At 36.2% G+C, this 16,831-nt stretch overlaps 5 protein-coding genes across 5 annotated transcripts; 2 read left to right on the top strand and 3 right to left on the bottom strand.

Moving 5' to 3' along the window:
• The first annotated feature begins 138 nt into the window (after positions 1–138).
• LOC148172839 (oxaloacetate tautomerase FAHD1, mitochondrial) lies at positions 139–2,246 on the top strand. Its single transcript, XM_088040114.1, has 5 exons — positions 139–291; positions 341–437; positions 487–630; positions 683–988; positions 1,038–2,246. Exons 1-5 carry the CDS (start codon positions 227–229, stop codon positions 1,068–1,070), a joined length of 645 nt encoding a protein of 214 aa, XP_087896240.1. The 5' UTR covers positions 139–226; the 3' UTR covers positions 1,071–2,246.
• LOC148172838 (protein spartin-like) lies at positions 2,237–4,452 on the bottom strand. Its single transcript, XM_088040111.1, is given in 7 exon segments — positions 2,237–2,594; positions 2,653–2,905; positions 2,956–3,150; positions 3,276–3,428; positions 3,479–3,668; positions 3,671–4,102; positions 4,149–4,452. Coding segments are annotated over 7 exon segments (1,602 nt in total). The 5' UTR covers positions 4,275–4,452; the 3' UTR covers positions 2,237–2,341.
• Positions 4,453–4,731: 279 nt separating this feature from the next.
• On the bottom strand, positions 4,732–6,616 carry LOC148172837 (protein spartin-like). The gene is given in 7 exon segments (XM_088039226.1): positions 4,732–5,000; positions 5,048–5,300; positions 5,354–5,548; positions 5,608–5,748; positions 5,797–5,978; positions 5,980–6,407; positions 6,459–6,616. Coding segments are annotated over 7 exon segments (1,542 nt in total). The 5' UTR covers positions 6,582–6,616; the 3' UTR covers positions 4,732–4,780.
• Positions 6,617–7,138: 522 nt separating this feature from the next.
• On the top strand, positions 7,139–10,214 carry Hsc70-5 (Heat shock protein 70 cognate 5). Its single transcript, XM_088038682.1, has 8 exons — positions 7,139–7,368; positions 7,587–7,636; positions 7,684–7,953; positions 8,003–8,311; positions 8,413–9,329; positions 9,384–9,571; positions 9,619–9,759; positions 9,811–10,214. Exons 1-8 carry the CDS (start codon positions 7,267–7,269, stop codon positions 9,904–9,906), a joined length of 2,073 nt encoding a protein of 690 aa, XP_087894808.1. The 5' UTR covers positions 7,139–7,266; the 3' UTR covers positions 9,907–10,214.
• An 89-nt stretch (positions 10,215–10,303) lies between these two features.
• On the bottom strand, positions 10,304–12,901 carry LOC148172835 (uncharacterized). Its single transcript, XM_088038684.1, has 3 exons — positions 12,523–12,901; positions 10,914–11,322; positions 10,304–10,860 (listed from the first exon to the last, which is right to left on the bottom strand). Exons 1-3 carry the CDS (start codon positions 12,759–12,761, stop codon positions 10,456–10,458), a joined length of 1,053 nt encoding a protein of 350 aa, XP_087894810.1. The 5' UTR covers positions 12,762–12,901; the 3' UTR covers positions 10,304–10,455.
• Positions 12,902–16,831: the final 3,930 nt, after the last annotated feature.

Here is a 16,831-nt window from a genome sequence, read left to right as displayed (position 1 = left end):
TTATTGTATTAATGAATTGTTAAAGAGTGAAATAAAACCAAATCCACAGTTTCTTAATGTGAAACTTTATGATTTCGATAAACCACCAAGCGAAGCTCACAAACCCATTTCACTCGTATCGAGAATGGGCGATTAGAAGAATTGCAGATTACCATTTTAGTTCCAACATGAAAATCCCCAAAGTTAACAACGGCGCCAAATTCAAATCAAACTTACGTAATTCGACATGACGAACTGCAGCCACTTTATGCGAAACGGAAAGAAAATTATCGGTGTAACTGCAAATTATAAGTCCAAATGTACATTTTCTTTGGAACCTGTGAAGTAATGTGAATTTCAGGTTGCTGCTGAAAAAGCTCCAAAAACCACCACCGCAAGTTCCTGAAATTTTCATGAAACCTACCAGCAGCTATATAACAGAAAGGCAGTCTATTGTGGTAAGTAATCGATTTCTAATATCCCTGTCAATTTAAATTATAATCATAGATTCCTCAAGGCTTCTCTGTTAATCAGGAGATTGAACTAGGAGTGGTTATTGGCAAAAAGGGTAAATTCATACCACAGAATGAAGCCATGGATTTTGTTGGGGGGTACTGTGTGGCTCTTGACATGACAGCAACGTGTCGCATGGTTATTAAGATATTATTGCTAATTGTATTTTTCTATGGGTAATTTTTTTTAGCAAGAAGCGCGAAGTAAAGGCGGCCCGTGGACTATTGGCAAAGGTTTTGATACCGCATGTCCAGTCAGCTCATTTGTACCAAAACACAAAGTTCAGGATCCCCACAATTTGAAAATTTGGTGCAAAGTAAACAATGAGCTGCAACAGGATGCAAATACTAATGACTTCAATTTTTCTATACCTGTATTAATAAGTTTTATATCACAGTACATGACTTTGGAAGAAAATGATCTGATAATCACTGGGTCTCCTCCAGGAATGGGGCCAGTTCATCAAGGAGATCTAATTGAAGGTGGAATTGAAAATGTAGCTAACATAAAATTCTCAGTTTCATAAAACAATAATGTTACTCTAGGCAGGTCGTTGGAAAATATACTTTGTAGGATAGATATGCTATTACAGTGCCCAGTAAGCTTCCAACTGCAACATCTAAAATTTTACGTTAGTTGAAATACTATACTTTGAAAATTGGTACCTTCGTAGTGATGATGGTAATCACAAGTCCTGCTAATAGCCACTCCTGTAGAAATTACCATCGGAAAAAAACAAAGGGATAACTGCCACGACTTATGTTTTTCATTAAATGAACAGAGTTTCCTTCTTAAATACAAACATAAAAATGTCATAGCAGCAAAGCTTAAAGATGCGTGTCCACTGGGAAAACTTCTTCTACCCTCCAAATAATGGTGTCTCGATCCCTTACAGTCATTAAAATCATTCCCTTTTCCATCCGGAAAGCATCGATAATAGAAATCCGGTCTTGGACGACCAACTAACATTTTCAAGTATGATGTAAAGACCCCTGTTAACCCATACGCTAATGTTATCCCCAAACAAGCACGAATCGGATCTTCAGTTTTCTTGGTAACAATAGTTTCAGTTAAGAAGACTATTCCTGGTAGGCTAAACAGTGCAATCCATAATATCGTTGCTGGAACGTAGCTTGGCGTAATTGGATATTTATACTTCCAGATTTCGGTTTCTTGGATTTGGCGGATAAAAGGATCAGACTGATCCAACCATCTAAAAAGATTGTTGCTGACTTGTGGTTGATGAGAGTCGTTCTTACAAAAATAAGAACCATAAGAAAATGCGAAGAGCGATTTCCATGATGAATTCATTTAGCATTTTAAAAATGCGTTCAATGTCACTTTACATTTTGATGTTTCTAATCTTGACGTTTTTTTAGTTTTGAAGTTCGATCGCCTTTTTGTTTCCAGATGAAAAAAATTAAACGTGCAAATCCGAATTATTTAAGTTTGTATAATGAGGTATGTATGGTTGTGAGATTTCCCAAAGGATATAAAATAAGAAATAGTTTTATTCAAAAATAAAATGAAACACAAATTCAATCATTATCACAGTACCAATCTCCCGAGTATTTTTAAATTTTAATCTTTAAATTAACGATTACATAATGTTTTCACACATAATACTAGGGTTTTTTTGTGCTTTTGTCAGTTTAAAAGCGTACTTATGAACAAGTTGCAAAAAGAGCAATTATTTAGAGCTGTTGTCTTATCGCGCTATCCTGTACCAAATTATAATAAAATGTAACTAAATACCTGTCATTTATTTCTCAAATATTAATAACTTAGGTAATATAAAAAATCAAACCCTCCTTTAAACCTAGAATAAATATAAAAGTAACCTGTTAAATTATTTCTTTTCAATTGCATCCTTTTCTCCAAAATTTTCGCTTTTGGACGGAAAATGTGTAACACCAGTAGCTGACGTACTAGCTCCTTCATTGGTATACTTGTATCCACTAACCATGGCCTTTCCTGCCTCTTTAACAGTTCTCTTGGCAAGATATTTGGGTTGGACAACTTTCGCGTTGTGACTGATATAATAAACGTTTCCCATTGTATTCAACGTATCACCGGCAAACTCTCCAGCTGGATGTCCATACCTAAACATAATCAACCACTATTATATATGTATATCATTTCAATCAAAACGGATCATACCTATGCTGTACAACCTTAACAGTATTTTCTTTCAAACTCGTCCCTAAAATAACAGCAGAATTCTCTAAACCATTATAAACAGTAGCAAAACCCTCAACAGCCCCTGCTGCTACAGTCATTACGCCCTTCATTTTAGCATTAGCGTCCTCCTCTGACATTTTTAATCCCGATGTTAGAAGTCTAGTACCCTGTTTTTGAATGTGAGGCGCAAGGAAATGTCCTAGTTTCATTGTCGCAACTCCAACTTGTTCAGCTAGATAACAAGATTTAATTTTGGGGACTGCAAAGAAGATGGAGACAAACCCACAAATCCAGTGACTTTGGCTGCTTTGTTTGTGGCTGTTTCTGCAATCTGCATGCCTTTGACGACCTTGTTTGGAATTTCAGTTGGTTGTTCGGCGCTTTGCATGCGATTAAGGAGCTTGGGAGTGTTTTGATTGATTAAATTTCCAACTTTTTCCGCCCCAAATAGCAGACCACGGGATAAGTACGATGCTCCTGGGATAACGAAAAAAGATCAAAGCGTGAAATGATTCTTTAACTTTCGATAGATCCGATAACTAATTTTTTGTCAAAAGTCGGATGTTGCATAATCCTATTGGATTAGGTAGTTTTTTGATTACCTGTAACTATCCCATCTGATATTTTCTCACTTAATTCCTTGGGCGGTAGTCTCTCAGGTTTAGTTTCACCAACAATTCCATAAAGGACGCTTTCTAAGATATCATAGGCCTCTGCATCTGCATCTGATGGCAGGATAATCCCAACAGATGAGCCTATAATTAAAGATTATTGTAGACACAATTAAAAAAGGGATGACGATTACCGGGAGTTTCTGAGTAAATATTAGGAAGGATAAAAGCCCCATAATCAGATCTGTAGCAAGGTGAAACTCCTGGAATTAAAGGGTAGACCCAGTCTCCAATCTGCATGATAGCCCTAGGCACATTTTCGCCTTCATCTAGAATTGTAGTAAAATTGTAGTAAAATGACAACAAAAAGAAGAATATTTGAAATTACTTTCAACGAGAATGATCTTCAATGTTTGGGGAGTTAAAGTTGAGGACACTTCTCCTTTAGGAGAAATAAAATACAGTTTAACATTTTCATACATATAAACCAGTCCTGCTTCTATTGTTGAGTTTGTGTCAACACTATCAACAGTCATATGATGTAGAGCATTTGCCAACTCATTGTATGTGTGTGGGGTGTCTGTGGGGGTGCTTGCCACTGCCTCTTCATATGATGGTGGTTGCTCTCTGTCTTCAAAGTTATCATTTGATAATTGAAGAGAAGTAATTCTTGATAAAACTTCTCCTCTTGTCTTCTTCATTTTTTGGATCATTACAACAGCTTTTTCCCAAGTGATATCAGGATTTTGGGGGCATGTGACTTGGACACTTAACGCACTGTCAATCAACTGAATGCCTTCTTTGTACTTTTGTAAAGCCTACGAAACGAAATGAAGAAAATCGTAGCAAGAAGAAACATTTTACCTCTTGTGGTTTTTCTTGTTCTTCCAAGGTGATCGCATTTTGAATAACACTGTACGCAGCATCATGTTTACTTTTGATTTCACTGTAAGTAGAAGACCATAAAGAAGTGGAAGCTGTATTCCCCATTGCAAATTGTAAGCACAAAAAGACAAAACAGAACTTTAAGCTTTGAGGTTAACTGTAAACAAACTGAAAGTGGTGGCACGAAATAATGAATGAGTCAGTGATTAAAGTACAAACGTGGTCAAATGGTGTGAACAGAAACTTTCCAGAAGCCAAAGTATTACGAAATGTTGTGTAATTAAAAGAATTTCGATTATGATTACCTTCCATGGCTAATTATTTCGATTTTTAACTAATGAAGAAATAAATGGTTGGATTACTCCGTGAATGACGCAACCAGTAAAACTGCATCGACGAACCAAATTTTAAACTTCCCGGTAAATGTCTCCATGGAGTGTTCTAGAACTTCCATGTTGCCAAGGTAAGAATTAAAAAAAGTACTATGGATGCGACACTGCCCCGCATTCAAACTTGAATTGAATTTAATTTTTTTTCGGACAATGAATTCGACACAATGAAGTCGATCGTTAATCGTTAATGTATTTTTATATAAAAATAAACAATAGAAATTATTTCTTTTCGAGTTCACTTTTTTCACTTATAAATTCTTCGGTACCAGTTGTGTTAGCTGCTCCAATATTTTTGTTCTTCATAGATTTTTCTGTTTCTTTAATGGTTTGTTTGGCGAGATATTTAGGCCGAAAAACTTTCGTATTTTCATTGATTGTTAAAATGTTTTCCACTGTACTTAAGGTATCGTCAGCGAACTCCCCTGCTGAATCTCCATACCTAAAGTCAACTTACGAGTATTAATTTTAACTTTTAACTGACCTTACTTGTGCTGCACAACCTTCACGGTGTTATCCTTCAGACTTCTACCCAAGATAAAAGCAGAATTCTCTAAACCATTGTACACGGTTGCAAATCCTTCAATAGCCCCCGACGCCACAGTGATCACACCAATAATTTTCGCGTTAGCGTTCTCCTCTGACATCCTTAATCCAGTTGTTAGAAGTCTGGTTCCCTGTTTTTTAAGATGAGGTGCCAGAAAATGTCCTAATTTTATTGTAGCAACTCCAACTTGTTTGGCTAAAAAAATATAGTCGGTTTTAAGACTTATTGCAGTATGGAGAAGTTCAAACCGACATATCCAGTGACATTTACGGCTTTTTGAGTTGCTCTTTCTGCCTTGTGCATACCTTTAGCAACTTTTCTTGGAATTTTGGTTGGGGTTTCTGCACTTTGCGTGTTATTTACAAACTTCGAGGTATTTTTATTGATTATTTTTTCTACTTTTCCTGCTCCACGTACTAGATGACGCGAGACATACGATGCCCCTATGTTTGAAAAAAGACGATTTTAACTAAACAATAACTTAAAATGAATTAGTTTTTACCTGAAACTATTCCATCTGATATTTTTTCACTTAAAAGCTTAGGCTTTTTAATTTCACCTACAATTCCATAAAGAACACTTTCTAGAACGTTATAAGCGTCTTCATCTGCCTCTGGTGGTAAGATAATACCAACATAGGCCCCTGAAATTATTTAACATATTAATAGACTTAAATCACAGAAAAGATTACCGGGAGTTTCTACATAGATGTTAGGTAAAATAAAAACGCCATAATTTGATCTATAGCAAGGTGACACCCCTGGAATTAGAGGATATATCCACGACCCAATCAGCATGATAGATCTTGGTACATTTTCGCCTTCATCTAAAATTTTTTTCTTCAGATACTAAATAAAAAACAAACTTAACATTACTTTCAACAACAATAATCTTTAATGTTTGAGGTTTTAAAGTCGACGCTACTTCCTCGCTTGATGAAATAAAATAAAGTTTAACATTTTCATACATGTAGATCACTCTTCCCTCTATTGTTGATTTTGAATCAACAGTCTCAACGCTCATATCATTTAAAGCATTTGCCAAGTCTTTATAAGTGTGTAATGTTTCTGTAGGTAGACTTGCTACTGCCTCTTCATACGATGGAGGTTGCTCTATTTGTTTAAAATCATTTGATATTTGAATAGAAGTGATTCTTGATAAGGCTTCGCCTCTGGTCTTTTTCATTTTTTGGATCATTATTATTGCTTCCTCCCATGTGGAATCAGGATTCGGGGGGCATGTCACTTCGACACTTAAAGCGATGTCTATTAACTGAATGCCCTCCTTGTACTTCTGGAAAGCCTAACGAAAGATCAAATATAGGAATCTAATAAGTGCAAAACAAAATTTTACCTCTTCAAATCGATTTTGTTCTTCTAACATAAAAGCAGTTTGAATAGTCTTATAGGAAGTCTCATAATTGCCCTTTATTTTATTGTAACTAAAGGACCACGAAGATGAAGATCTAATTTCCATTGTTAATAATTGTAGATACAAACGTATAACTAAAATATTAGATTATCTCTGGACAATAAATCACTCGATCAGTGATTACAGCTCTTACGTTATCAAATTATAAAAACGTTAATTCCAACCAATTGCTAATTTTATAATGTTTTGTGATAAAAAGCACTTCAAGTTAATTAGAATCTTTGCCGCTAAAACAGAAAAGTGCTTTGTGTTGGGCCTAAATGCTCAAATTTTGACAGTAACTACTATATTTATAATATCTTAATAAATAATTCATATTGTGAGTAACGTAAGCAGTAAAAACTTCAATAATTTTAAATTGACCGGTTAAGTTTTCCGAACAACTCTTTCAGTGTTGCCACAGGATCACAAGATCTCTAGTGGCTTTAGTGCAGAGGTTATAATGGTTAAATCTCAGATTAAACTCAAATAAGCGGGTTTCTAAAATTAACTTATACTCATTTAAATGCTTATTTTTCTATTCTTTCAAATGATGCTTATTCCTTATTTTTAATTTCTATATAGTTATTTACGGTTGTCTAGATTGGCGACACTGAGCCGTATCTTCCTTCTCATTTTAATAGTTGCTCTTTCTCTGTCACTTTGACTAGAATTTCGACTTTCGACGCACGTGAAGTTCAAAGAGCTTCAGGCTTTTTTTCGGTCGACTTTTGCAAATTTCCACAAAAAAATGTTGTCAGCTGCTCGTGTTTTTAGCCGCAAGGCTCTTGAGTGTTCAAAGTTGAATTTCGATGCCACTTGCAGAAGAAATTTCAGTCTCTTGACGCAAAATGTAAGTTCCAGTTTTAAGCTTCTAGAAACTTCTGTTCACGACCTTTTTTGTCCCATTTGAACAGGCTTTACTTTCTTACTTAAAAAAGTTAAGCCAAATCAAACTTCAGTTTCTTTTCGTCAGGTTTTTATAATTTTTTTTAAAGTGGGGTTATGTTACCGGCAATGTTCCAGTTGCGTCATACCTTGATTGTGAAATATTTTTTTTCTATCTTTCAGGGATCGTCGTATAGCTTGCACCCGAAATATGACATTCAAGCGCGCTTCAAGTAAGTATTGTGGATATGTAGGACATAAATCATGAAATTGGTTGTAGGTCTGAAGGTGTTAAAGGGGCCGTCATCGGTATCGATTTGGGTACCACAAATTCATGTGTTGCGGTCATGGAAGGCAAACAAGCTAAAGTTATCGAAAATTCGGAAGGTTCTCGAACGACTCCATCAATTGTTGCCTTCACCAAGGATGGAGAGAGATTGGTTGGCATGCCAGCTAAAAGACAAGCTGTCACCAATTCGGCCAATACATTTTACGCCACAAAGAGGTTGATTGGTAGGAGATTCGATGATAATGAAGTCAAGAAGGATATGTACGTTTTTTACCATGTTAGAAGCACAAGTTCTATTTTGTTGTTTTAGGAACAATGTGTCTTATAAAATTGTCAAGGCTTCAAATGGCGATGCTTGGGTCCAAGGAAGCGATGGAAAGATGTATTCTCCCAGTCAAATTGGTGCTTTTGTCTTGACAAAAATGAAGGAAACAGCTGAGGCTTATTTAAATACCAAAGTTAAGAATGCTGTTGTTACTGTTCCTGCTTATTTCAATGATTCACAAAGACAAGCCACTAAAGATGCTGGTCAGATTTCTGGATTAAATGTGTTGAGGGTCATCAATGAGCCAACTGCAGCAGCCTTGGCTTATGGCATGGACAAGACTGAAGATAAGATGTAAGTGACTGACTGATTAGATAAGCACTTGAAACTTGTAACCACAATCTAGTTATAAGAAGTGATAGTTTTCGTCTAAAGAATATGATTAATTGCTTTAGCATTGCTGTATACGACTTGGGAGGCGGAACCTTCGATATCTCCATCTTGGAAATCCAAAAGGGAGTCTTTGAAGTAAAATCCACCAACGGAGACACTTTCTTAGGAGGCGAAGACTTTGACAACGTCCTCGTCAACCACCTTGTAGGCGAATTCAAAAAAGACCAAGGAATCGACGTCACCAAAGACGCCATGGCCATGCAACGTCTTAAAGAAGCAGCCGAAAAAGCTAAAATTGAACTCTCATCCTCGCTCCAAACCGACATCAATTTACCATACCTTACCATGGACGCGTCTGGTCCTAAACACATGAATCTCAAGTTATCGCGCTCGAAATTCGAAGGTCTCGTAGGCGATTTAATCAAGCGCACAGTTCAGCCGTGTCAAAAGGCTTTAAAAGACGCTGAAGTTGCAAAATCCGACATCGGCGAAGTTCTGCTTGTTGGTGGCATGACAAGAATGCCGAAGGTCCAATCAACTGTACAAGATATCTTTGGAAAACAACCAAGTCGCGCTGTCAATCCAGACGAAGCCGTTGCCGTTGGCGCAGCTGTCCAAGGAGGTGTTTTGGCTGGGGATGTTACCGATGTGTTGCTGCTTGATGTCACTCCGCTTTCACTGGGTATCGAAACTTTAGGCGGAGTCTTCACTAGATTGATTTCAAGAAATACCACAATCCCCACTAAGAAGAGTCAAGTTTTCTCTACAGCAGCTGATGGACAAACACAAGTCGAAATTAAAGTACATCAAGGAGAACGTGAAATGGCAGCGGACAATAAACTTTTGGGACAATTCTCTCTTGTTGGTATTCCACCAGCGCCAAGAGGAGTCCCCCAGGTCGAGGTCACTTTTGATATAGATGCCAACGGAATCGTTCACGTGTCGGCTAGAGATAAGGGCACAGGAAAAGAACAACAAAGTATGTGAAAATCGTTTAATTTAAGAGTATCTAAATGACTGAGGTTCTTTACAGTTGTCATCCAGTCTTCAGGCGGATTAAGCAAAGACGAAATCGAAAACATGGTGCGTAAAGCGGAAGAATACGCAAAGGAAGATAAAGTAAAGAAGGAGCGCGTAGAGGCTGTTAATCAAGCTGAAGGAATTGTTCACGACACCGAAACAAAGATGGAGGAATACAAAGACCAGTTACCAAAAGAAGAGGTAGTTTTTTATTATCTAATTTCTCGTTCTAAATCTGTGATTTACAGTGTGATAAACTGAAAGAAGAAATTGCGAAAGTACGAGAACTTTTGGCGAAGAAAGACGAAGCCGATCCCGAAGAAATTCGCAAAGTTACAGGCACCCTCCAACAGTCTTCACTCAAATTGTTCGAAATGGCGTACAAGAAGGTATTGTATAATGTCCGTGGTAAAAACTCTTTTACATTGTTAAATTTACAGATGGCGGCTGACCGTGAAAGCAGCAGCGGCAGCAGTGGTAGCGCTTCCTCAGAACAAACAGAAGAAACGAAAGAAAAGAAAGAAGATAAAAATTAATCTTGTAGTTAATCTTGTATAGATTTTAGTTGATAATTTGTGATCACGCCGGATGGAAGTACCGTTTTATGTTCTTGTACTGCCATATTTGGTAAACACGTTATTCCAATTGAAAAGATCGACTGCGTTCCTTCTTGTCATTCATTTGATTGGAATAAACCATTGTACTTGGATGTTGAATGAATGGTGGAGTGGTTGACGTTTTGCTATTTTGAAACTATAAATAGTGATATTGTGACTTTATTTGTATCTCGATTGTGCTGTAAATTCTAGTATGTATCTAATGAATAATGGTTTTCTATTATTGATGTAGGGTATTGATTTCGACGAGAACTTACCTAAAACACACTCCTACTCCCTTACTAACAGCTGTGGAAAGTAAATTCAAAGACAAACGGACAAAAAACAGTTGGATTTTATTGATATGATGTTATAATGTTCCACAGTGACATATTCTTGAATGCTTTAAATTGTACACAACATTATAATATAAATTAGCTAATCAAAAACAAAATGCTCATACATAGAGGAGCATTAAAATATAATGTTTTATTGGATACCTTCAACAAAGACAGTATCATCAAGCGTGTGCAGCCAGTTAAATATCATCATGTTTCTTTCATACTTGGACAGGGGTTTCCCTCGTTCTCGTTCCACATCCCGTATTGTCAGAGGTAAATTTTTACTAGCTCTTTGTTTGGCAGCTCGAAGAACCGCTGCATTAGTACTATTCGGTGGCGGCGGATTTGCTTTGGCTGAAGGACTCGATCCAGGGACTGTTAGTCGGACTGGACCGGAACTTTGCAAAGAATTGTGACTACATTCTGTAGTTACACTAGCTGTAGCTGCAGATGGCGTTACTTCGAGTCTATCTAAGTTAAATTCACTTTGAGACAGCCGTTCTAGAGCTTTATATGTTGTTAGAAGTCTTCTTCTAATGTAATTTTGTCGCACCTGAAAGAATATTCATAACTACTGAAGATTCGTCAAAAGACGGCGATGCTTACTTTTTTATTAACGGAACGAATAAAATCTGCGGCTGTAAAAACTGGCGGTGGCGGGGGCGTTCCAGTTTGTTGCTGGGTGGTACTAGAGGTTTGTCCTCCATGGGGAGAAGGTAACTGGGAAGTAGACGCTATATCTCCAACTGCCACCCAAGTAGAACAGGATCTCGAAGTGTGATCTAATCGCGCATTCTCTAAGATAAATCCAGACCGTTGTAGTGAATTTAGAGCAAGTTCCGAAACTGCGCTTCTTAGTCCTGGAGCGTTGGAACTATCTTCTGGAGACGGTAATTGACTGATGTCACTAGTACTGAAACTTTTCTGGAGTCCTACTGCAGAGGACAAGGCCGCACAACTTCTAATCAGTTCAGTCTCTTCTTCAAACCAAAGAATCTCTGGTATATCTGCTGGCCTAAAAGAAATTTGAGCGTTAATGAAGATTTTTTATTGATGATTTTGTGGTTGTTCATATACAGAATTTTTATTAAACATGGGTATTGAATACCTACATGATGACATAATATCGTTAAAGCCTGGGAAGATTTCCAAATCAAAAAGATTAACACAAAGTCAAAACTGCGAAGAGGAAAAAATAGGACCAAAACTTCATCGGATTGAAACTAAAATCGAAATAAAAAATAAGTAAAAAAATGTACTTTTGTTATGTGCTTGTTATGTGTTATGTTCATTGCAATTGAGCTTTTTTTCTGTCATTTTTGACCCAGTTTTAAAACCATCCTGACGTCATTTCGGGTTTCTCACCTAGTGAAAGTGATTCCGGCACTTCTTTACTATGAAGGCCGTCTAGTAGAATCAAAATAATAACACAAAAAGTGGGTGAACAAGTGAGATACCGGAAATGACACCTTGTGTTCGAGATCAAACTAGTTTTTTTACTACGAAGCGTACGATGTGTTTACGTCGGAGGGAGAAAAAAATGGAAAAAGTGGCTTTTGAGTATTTTGTTTAGTTAATTTGGATTTATTTCTAATTAAAATTGGCTCAGTTCAGAATAATTAACAGACTTTAAATACAGAATGTTATTAAAAAATTAACTGCTGGTGGCTCAACTCGACAATACCTTTTTTAAGATTTTTTTTGGGAATTGCATTACTTCAAAGGAAAAACAAAAAATTATAAAAAACACACCTTGCACATACCTATTATGTAATTCAAAATGGTGAACTTGTCTTGTAATTTCGAAAATAAATGGGTATTAAAGAAATTATAATAGGAATTTTTCTGTCTTCAGAATTTGCGCTACCTATATAAAGTCCGTTTTTCATTGATTGATTGCACCCTCATACTTTCTGTGTTACTCACTTTGTGGGTTTTTACTTTCGGAAGTGGGACGCCCACGCAATTCATACTAACCTGAAGACATAATTTAATTTGGAATGTCTTCAAATATTGGAAAAAGCATTTGCCTTAGTTGTGGACAAAAATTTGAATAAGAAATAAATAAAAAATAAAAAATGAAGTCAGTAAGAGTGCGGAGTTACGTAACTTCACACTTTTTCGAATCCGGTTAATTCCAGCAACGCAATAAGAAACTTTAATTAGCTCCCAGCGAGTTCCTCCCATTTTTGTTTTGTTTTGGTAACACACTAACCTGTCTTGTAGCCTACTGTCAGGGTTGGGGCTGTGACCCCTGGCAAACTGGCTATCACACTTGCCGAAGCTGAGAAGGCGGCGCCCCACTTGTGCGTCGGACGCTACTGAAGACACTGAAAACAAGGACAAGTCCGTGGTCACTGATTCATGCGATGGTGATCGCAAAATTCGACATGCAACAGTTAGCACCGGTGTCTGAGGAGTAAGCTGGTTCTCGGTGGTCTCCGTCGTAGTCATCGTGAGGCCAGCAACGGATGGGTTTAGTCACTACGCGGAATCTACATGACTTTGGCTTTTTTTTGGCAAAATTGGGATGACTTTAGAAATGCGACCACTTTGCACATACACACCCGAGTAAATCAATAGCGGCGCACCAGCGCCCTGAAGCGCCGACGTGGACTTCAAATAAACACACATATGAAAAATTTTTATTCTTTTTTGGCTATTTCAGGAAAGTCATTCAATTTTTAATCATAATATTTATTTTTCTGGGGGTGGACCAATTTTCTGCGGTTTTGTAAACCTACAAAGCGTCATCATGTGGGAAGCAATAATTTAAAACGCACCGCTCTCAATTACTGTAATGGAATAACTACTTGTTATTTTTGGGAGAGATCGAATGGTTTCCAGGTGTTCTTTATTCTTAAGGTCAAACTAATCCAAAAAATAAAGACCATTTCCAAACGTTTTATTTATTGTCTCGAAGTAACAACATTTTAGAATTATTTTTAATACGAACCAATGACTTCCTTTTTCTGTAACATTGCATAACTTAGTTATTACGATTTACACGAAAAAAAGACATTTAGTGGCGTTTCTATTTTTGACACGCTCATTGATTAAGGTAGACGCTGTAATTTTGAAAGTACAATCTCAAATTTCTCAATATTCTATTAAATTCCATAATTCGGTGAGTTATAACCTTTTTTATATAGCAGGTCTTTAAGAAATTTTTATTTTAATGACGAATTTTAACTATTAATTAATGGATGTTTATCATTTATTTTTCGTTTATTGTCTTGCTAAAATAAATATACTCTAATTTAAAAACTCGGTTAAAATTTGAATTATAAATATAATAAAACCTCTTTAGCTCGAACATTTATAGCGCATACCTCATGACCTCTATAACAGTCGCAAAAACGAGCAAAATCGGTTAAAAAAATAAAAAATCTACGACCAGAGGAATTCTTAAAAATTTAAATTTTTAAACCGCACTCAAAGCCCTAATTTTGAAAATATGTTTCTTGCCAGAAGTTTAGACACTATTGTAGTGCATATTTTCAAAATAATTCTAAAATATAAGTACACTTCCGTGATTTGCTCACCAGGAGAAATGGCCACGGGAGAAAAAATTCGACTTATTTTAATTTAATTTTTTCACATGTTGTTTATTTTATTAATTATAAATAAATCTTTTACCATCAAGTAAACTACAAGAAAATACGACTTGTCATGGAAGCGAAATTTTGATCGACCCAAATATGTCACGCTGACACTCACAATGCTGGAAAATGTAAAACGGTCCGTGTCTAATTTTAAGTGATTCCCAACCACCTCTGCACTATACGCACGATGCACATAAAATATTTCAATTTTTATATCGCTTGAAAGTATGCCAAAGGAGAGAAAAAATGCCAAAACCAAATGTGAGAGATAAACATGAATTCGAAAATATTTAATGATAGACAGTTGTATACTGAATGTCACTTTTGGACTAGAGTATTAGGCACCTTCAAACACAAGACACAATCCCTAAAATGTAGCTGTTTTTTAAACATAGAACCGAAGATGACCTAAAATTCTTTAAAAATCACTAAGTTTTATGCACCCCAAATGTAGCTAAAAATCGATTTATAGACCAAAAATTAGGCACATGTAAATACCGTTGAAAATCTTCTAAAATCCAGCATAATTGCCCCGAAAAATTTCCAAAAAAAACTTACAAATTCACTTGTTTTTATGAATTCCAAAATGGTTTTTTATTTCTGGACCAATTGCAAAAAATTTTTGGAAAACGACTAAAAAAGAATATACAACACCAGAAAAAAAACAAACCTCAAGATCTATAGACCACTAAAAATTGAGCACACCAAAAAGAGCCCAAAAACACTTACAAAATCTCTTGTTTTCAATCACTTCAAAATGGATCAGGCCAATTGACATAAAGAAAAAACAACATCAAATCAAGATGGTATAGTGTGTTTCCGCCATAAAATACTAGAAATAATAGGCTGGTTTTAGTATTTTTTTAATTTGATAGACTTAAATCACTTGATTATTGTTGCCTAATTTATAGGGTCGGTGCTCTAATGCGATAACAAAAAAGCAAAAATGGAAATAAGGCAAAACATGCCTAAATTTAATGACTAATGAGACTAATGACTGTAAGTAACGTTCTTCAAATTCAAGTGTTAAGCTTGTAATCTTTGCAGGAAGCCCATCGCTTGGGTCCACATATGAAACTCTTTCTTTGTCAGTGAGCGGGTGAATGATGTTTAAATTCATTCTAAATCCTGAACCAACACCCTCGTCTGCGAGACTATGAATATATAAAATGTTAATCTTCTTTGTCGAACTGTTGAACGTTCCTGAATCATAAATCACATATCAGATTGCTTATATTTGCATAATATCATTTGTAAAAAGTAAATGACAGACTGTCTCCTACACATGTTTCGCTGCTTCGAAGCACCAATTTTTCAATGTCTTTGTTTTTAATTCAACTGAAAATATTCAAACCATGCCATTTTCAGTGAAATATTATTGACTTTTAAGCCCTGGCTTCAACCCTTACACCATTCGGGGGTCTCTGCAGTGACCGAGGCAAGAATTTACGACGTCCATTAAAATGGTGAGGACTTACCCCGTGTAGTTCGTGAACAAAGCACGAGATGATAACTTATTGTAGCGTAAATGTCCTCGTGGTGCGTTTAACATTTTATTGCGTAAAGCCACTCGGCTTCATTTCAAAGCAGCCATAAAAAATGATCGGGCTTCATTTGAATAGTTTTATTTTTACGATCAACTATTCAACAAAGGACGCTTTTGTGTTTAATTTATGCAGGATATAATTTTAATAGGAACGTACGATTTTGTTAAAGAGTTATATAAAACATCCCTTGCTGCATTTTATAGCTGAGCCAACGGAGTCGTAAACTTCCCCCGAAATCTTTCGGGTTTAATTGAATTGTTCTTATGCATATCAACTTTTGAATGAAATAAAGACAAAGCTTCATTACCCAAAAAAAAAGATTTTATTACTAATTGTAGAACTAAAACTTCTTTTTGTGATGTGCTTTTATTGGTACCCTCAAAATCAAATTGGGAAGCTATCTGCAGGAAAATCAACGGTGTTCTACGCCGTTGAAAGGTGGCGCTAGTGGAACCGATCTCGGCCACGAATTTGAACGCTTTAATTTTTTATAAATAATAATTTTGACAATGTTTGAACAATGGAGAAGGTTTCCACTCGATGCTGCTCGCTTCGCTTGAAAAGTCTAGAAGGAACGTGAAGGCCTGGCCAGAAGTTTTATATCGTCTCTTCACATTGTATTCAATGCAACTAAAAAGTCGTCAATTCAATTGTAGTGTAAAAACCGGTGCATCCGCCCCCGGCCCGTCATTAACTCGTCACGGAGTCGATTCTATTGTTAATCTGCCACCAATATCGCTAACTCACCATGCAATAAACTCAACAAGGACCGGACGAAATTGCAGTTGCATGTGATTATAACTTACCTGTTATAAATTAAGGCCGTTCACCCGAGAGATCTGTAAATTGAAACGACGCAGTCGTTTCGAGTGTTAAAATAAATTTAACTTTGCAAGAAACAAGTTTCTTCGTAACTTCAAATTAACTAAGCTCTTTTAAGTGATATTGCTCCAGCATCGAAAATTGAAATATTTTAATCCTTCATAAATCCCGGAATAGTAGCAACGTAGTAAATATTTCCAGACGCCTGGTCAAGTAGGTGAGCTCATCGAATTAACACGGGGTGAATTTATTGATTTAGAATTTGGCAAGTTTCTATAGCAGTGTCATAACCATAAATAAGCTCTAGAACGCTCCTGCAACTTGTTTATTACCTTATAAAATATTTATTCTTTTATTAAATTGAATGATGCCCTTGGAACTAGGTAGCAAGAACAGCAAAAAAACGTACTGAACATAAAGGCATGTCACAAAATTAGAAAATGTCACAGGAAAATTGCCGAATATGAAAGAAGCAATAACGGATTTACGCCAGTCATAACCGTGTTGGAATATATTTTACGATTTCGCGCACGGAAGGATTTCAATCCTC

Source organism: Gnatocerus cornutus, chromosome 6 (genome assembly GCF_029298725.1).
Source record: "Gnatocerus cornutus isolate USDA-ARS CGAHR chromosome 6, icGnaCorn1.1, whole genome shotgun sequence".
NCBI lineage: Eukaryota > Metazoa > Arthropoda > Insecta > Coleoptera > Tenebrionidae > Gnatocerus > Gnatocerus cornutus.
The sequence above is the reverse complement of the archived record's forward strand: the minus strand, read 5'-3'. Positions and strand labels throughout refer to the sequence as shown.

What these genes read in the sequence shown, in the direction of transcription:
- LOC148172839 (XM_088040114.1), top strand. Translation starts at nt 227, where the DNA reads ATGACGAACTGCAGCCACTTTATGCGAAACGGAAAGAAAATTATCGGT. An exon ending in GGTGTAACTGCAAATTATAA is followed by an intron (nt 292 to 340) that starts GTCCAAATGTAC and finishes TGTGAATTTCAG; the next exon opens with GTTGCTGCTGAAAAAGCTCC. An exon ending in TTGAAGGTGGAATTGAAAAT is followed by an intron (nt 989 to 1,037) that starts GTAGCTAACATA and finishes ATGTTACTCTAG; the next exon opens with GCAGGTCGTTGGAAAATATA.
- Hsc70-5 (XM_088038682.1), top strand. Translation starts at nt 7,267, where the DNA reads ATGTTGTCAGCTGCTCGTGTTTTTAGCCGCAAGGCTCTTGAGTGTTCA. An exon ending in AATGAAGTCAAGAAGGATAT is followed by an intron (nt 7,954 to 8,002) that starts GTACGTTTTTTA and finishes TTGTTGTTTTAG; the next exon opens with GAACAATGTGTCTTATAAAA. An exon ending in GACAAGACTGAAGATAAGAT is followed by an intron (nt 8,312 to 8,412) that starts GTAAGTGACTGA and finishes TAATTGCTTTAG; the next exon opens with CATTGCTGTATACGACTTGG.
- LOC148172835 (XM_088038684.1), bottom strand. Translation starts at nt 12,761, where the DNA reads ATGACTACGACGGAGACCACCGAGAACCAGCTTACTCCTCAGACACCG. An exon ending in GACAGTAGGCTACAAGACAG is followed by an intron (nt 11,323 to 12,522) that starts GTTAGTGTGTTA and finishes AATTTCTTTTAG; the next exon opens with GCCAGCAGATATACCAGAGA. An exon ending in TTCGTTCCGTTAATAAAAAA is followed by an intron (nt 10,861 to 10,913) that starts GTAAGCATCGCC and finishes ATATTCTTTCAG; the next exon opens with GTGCGACAAAATTACATTAG.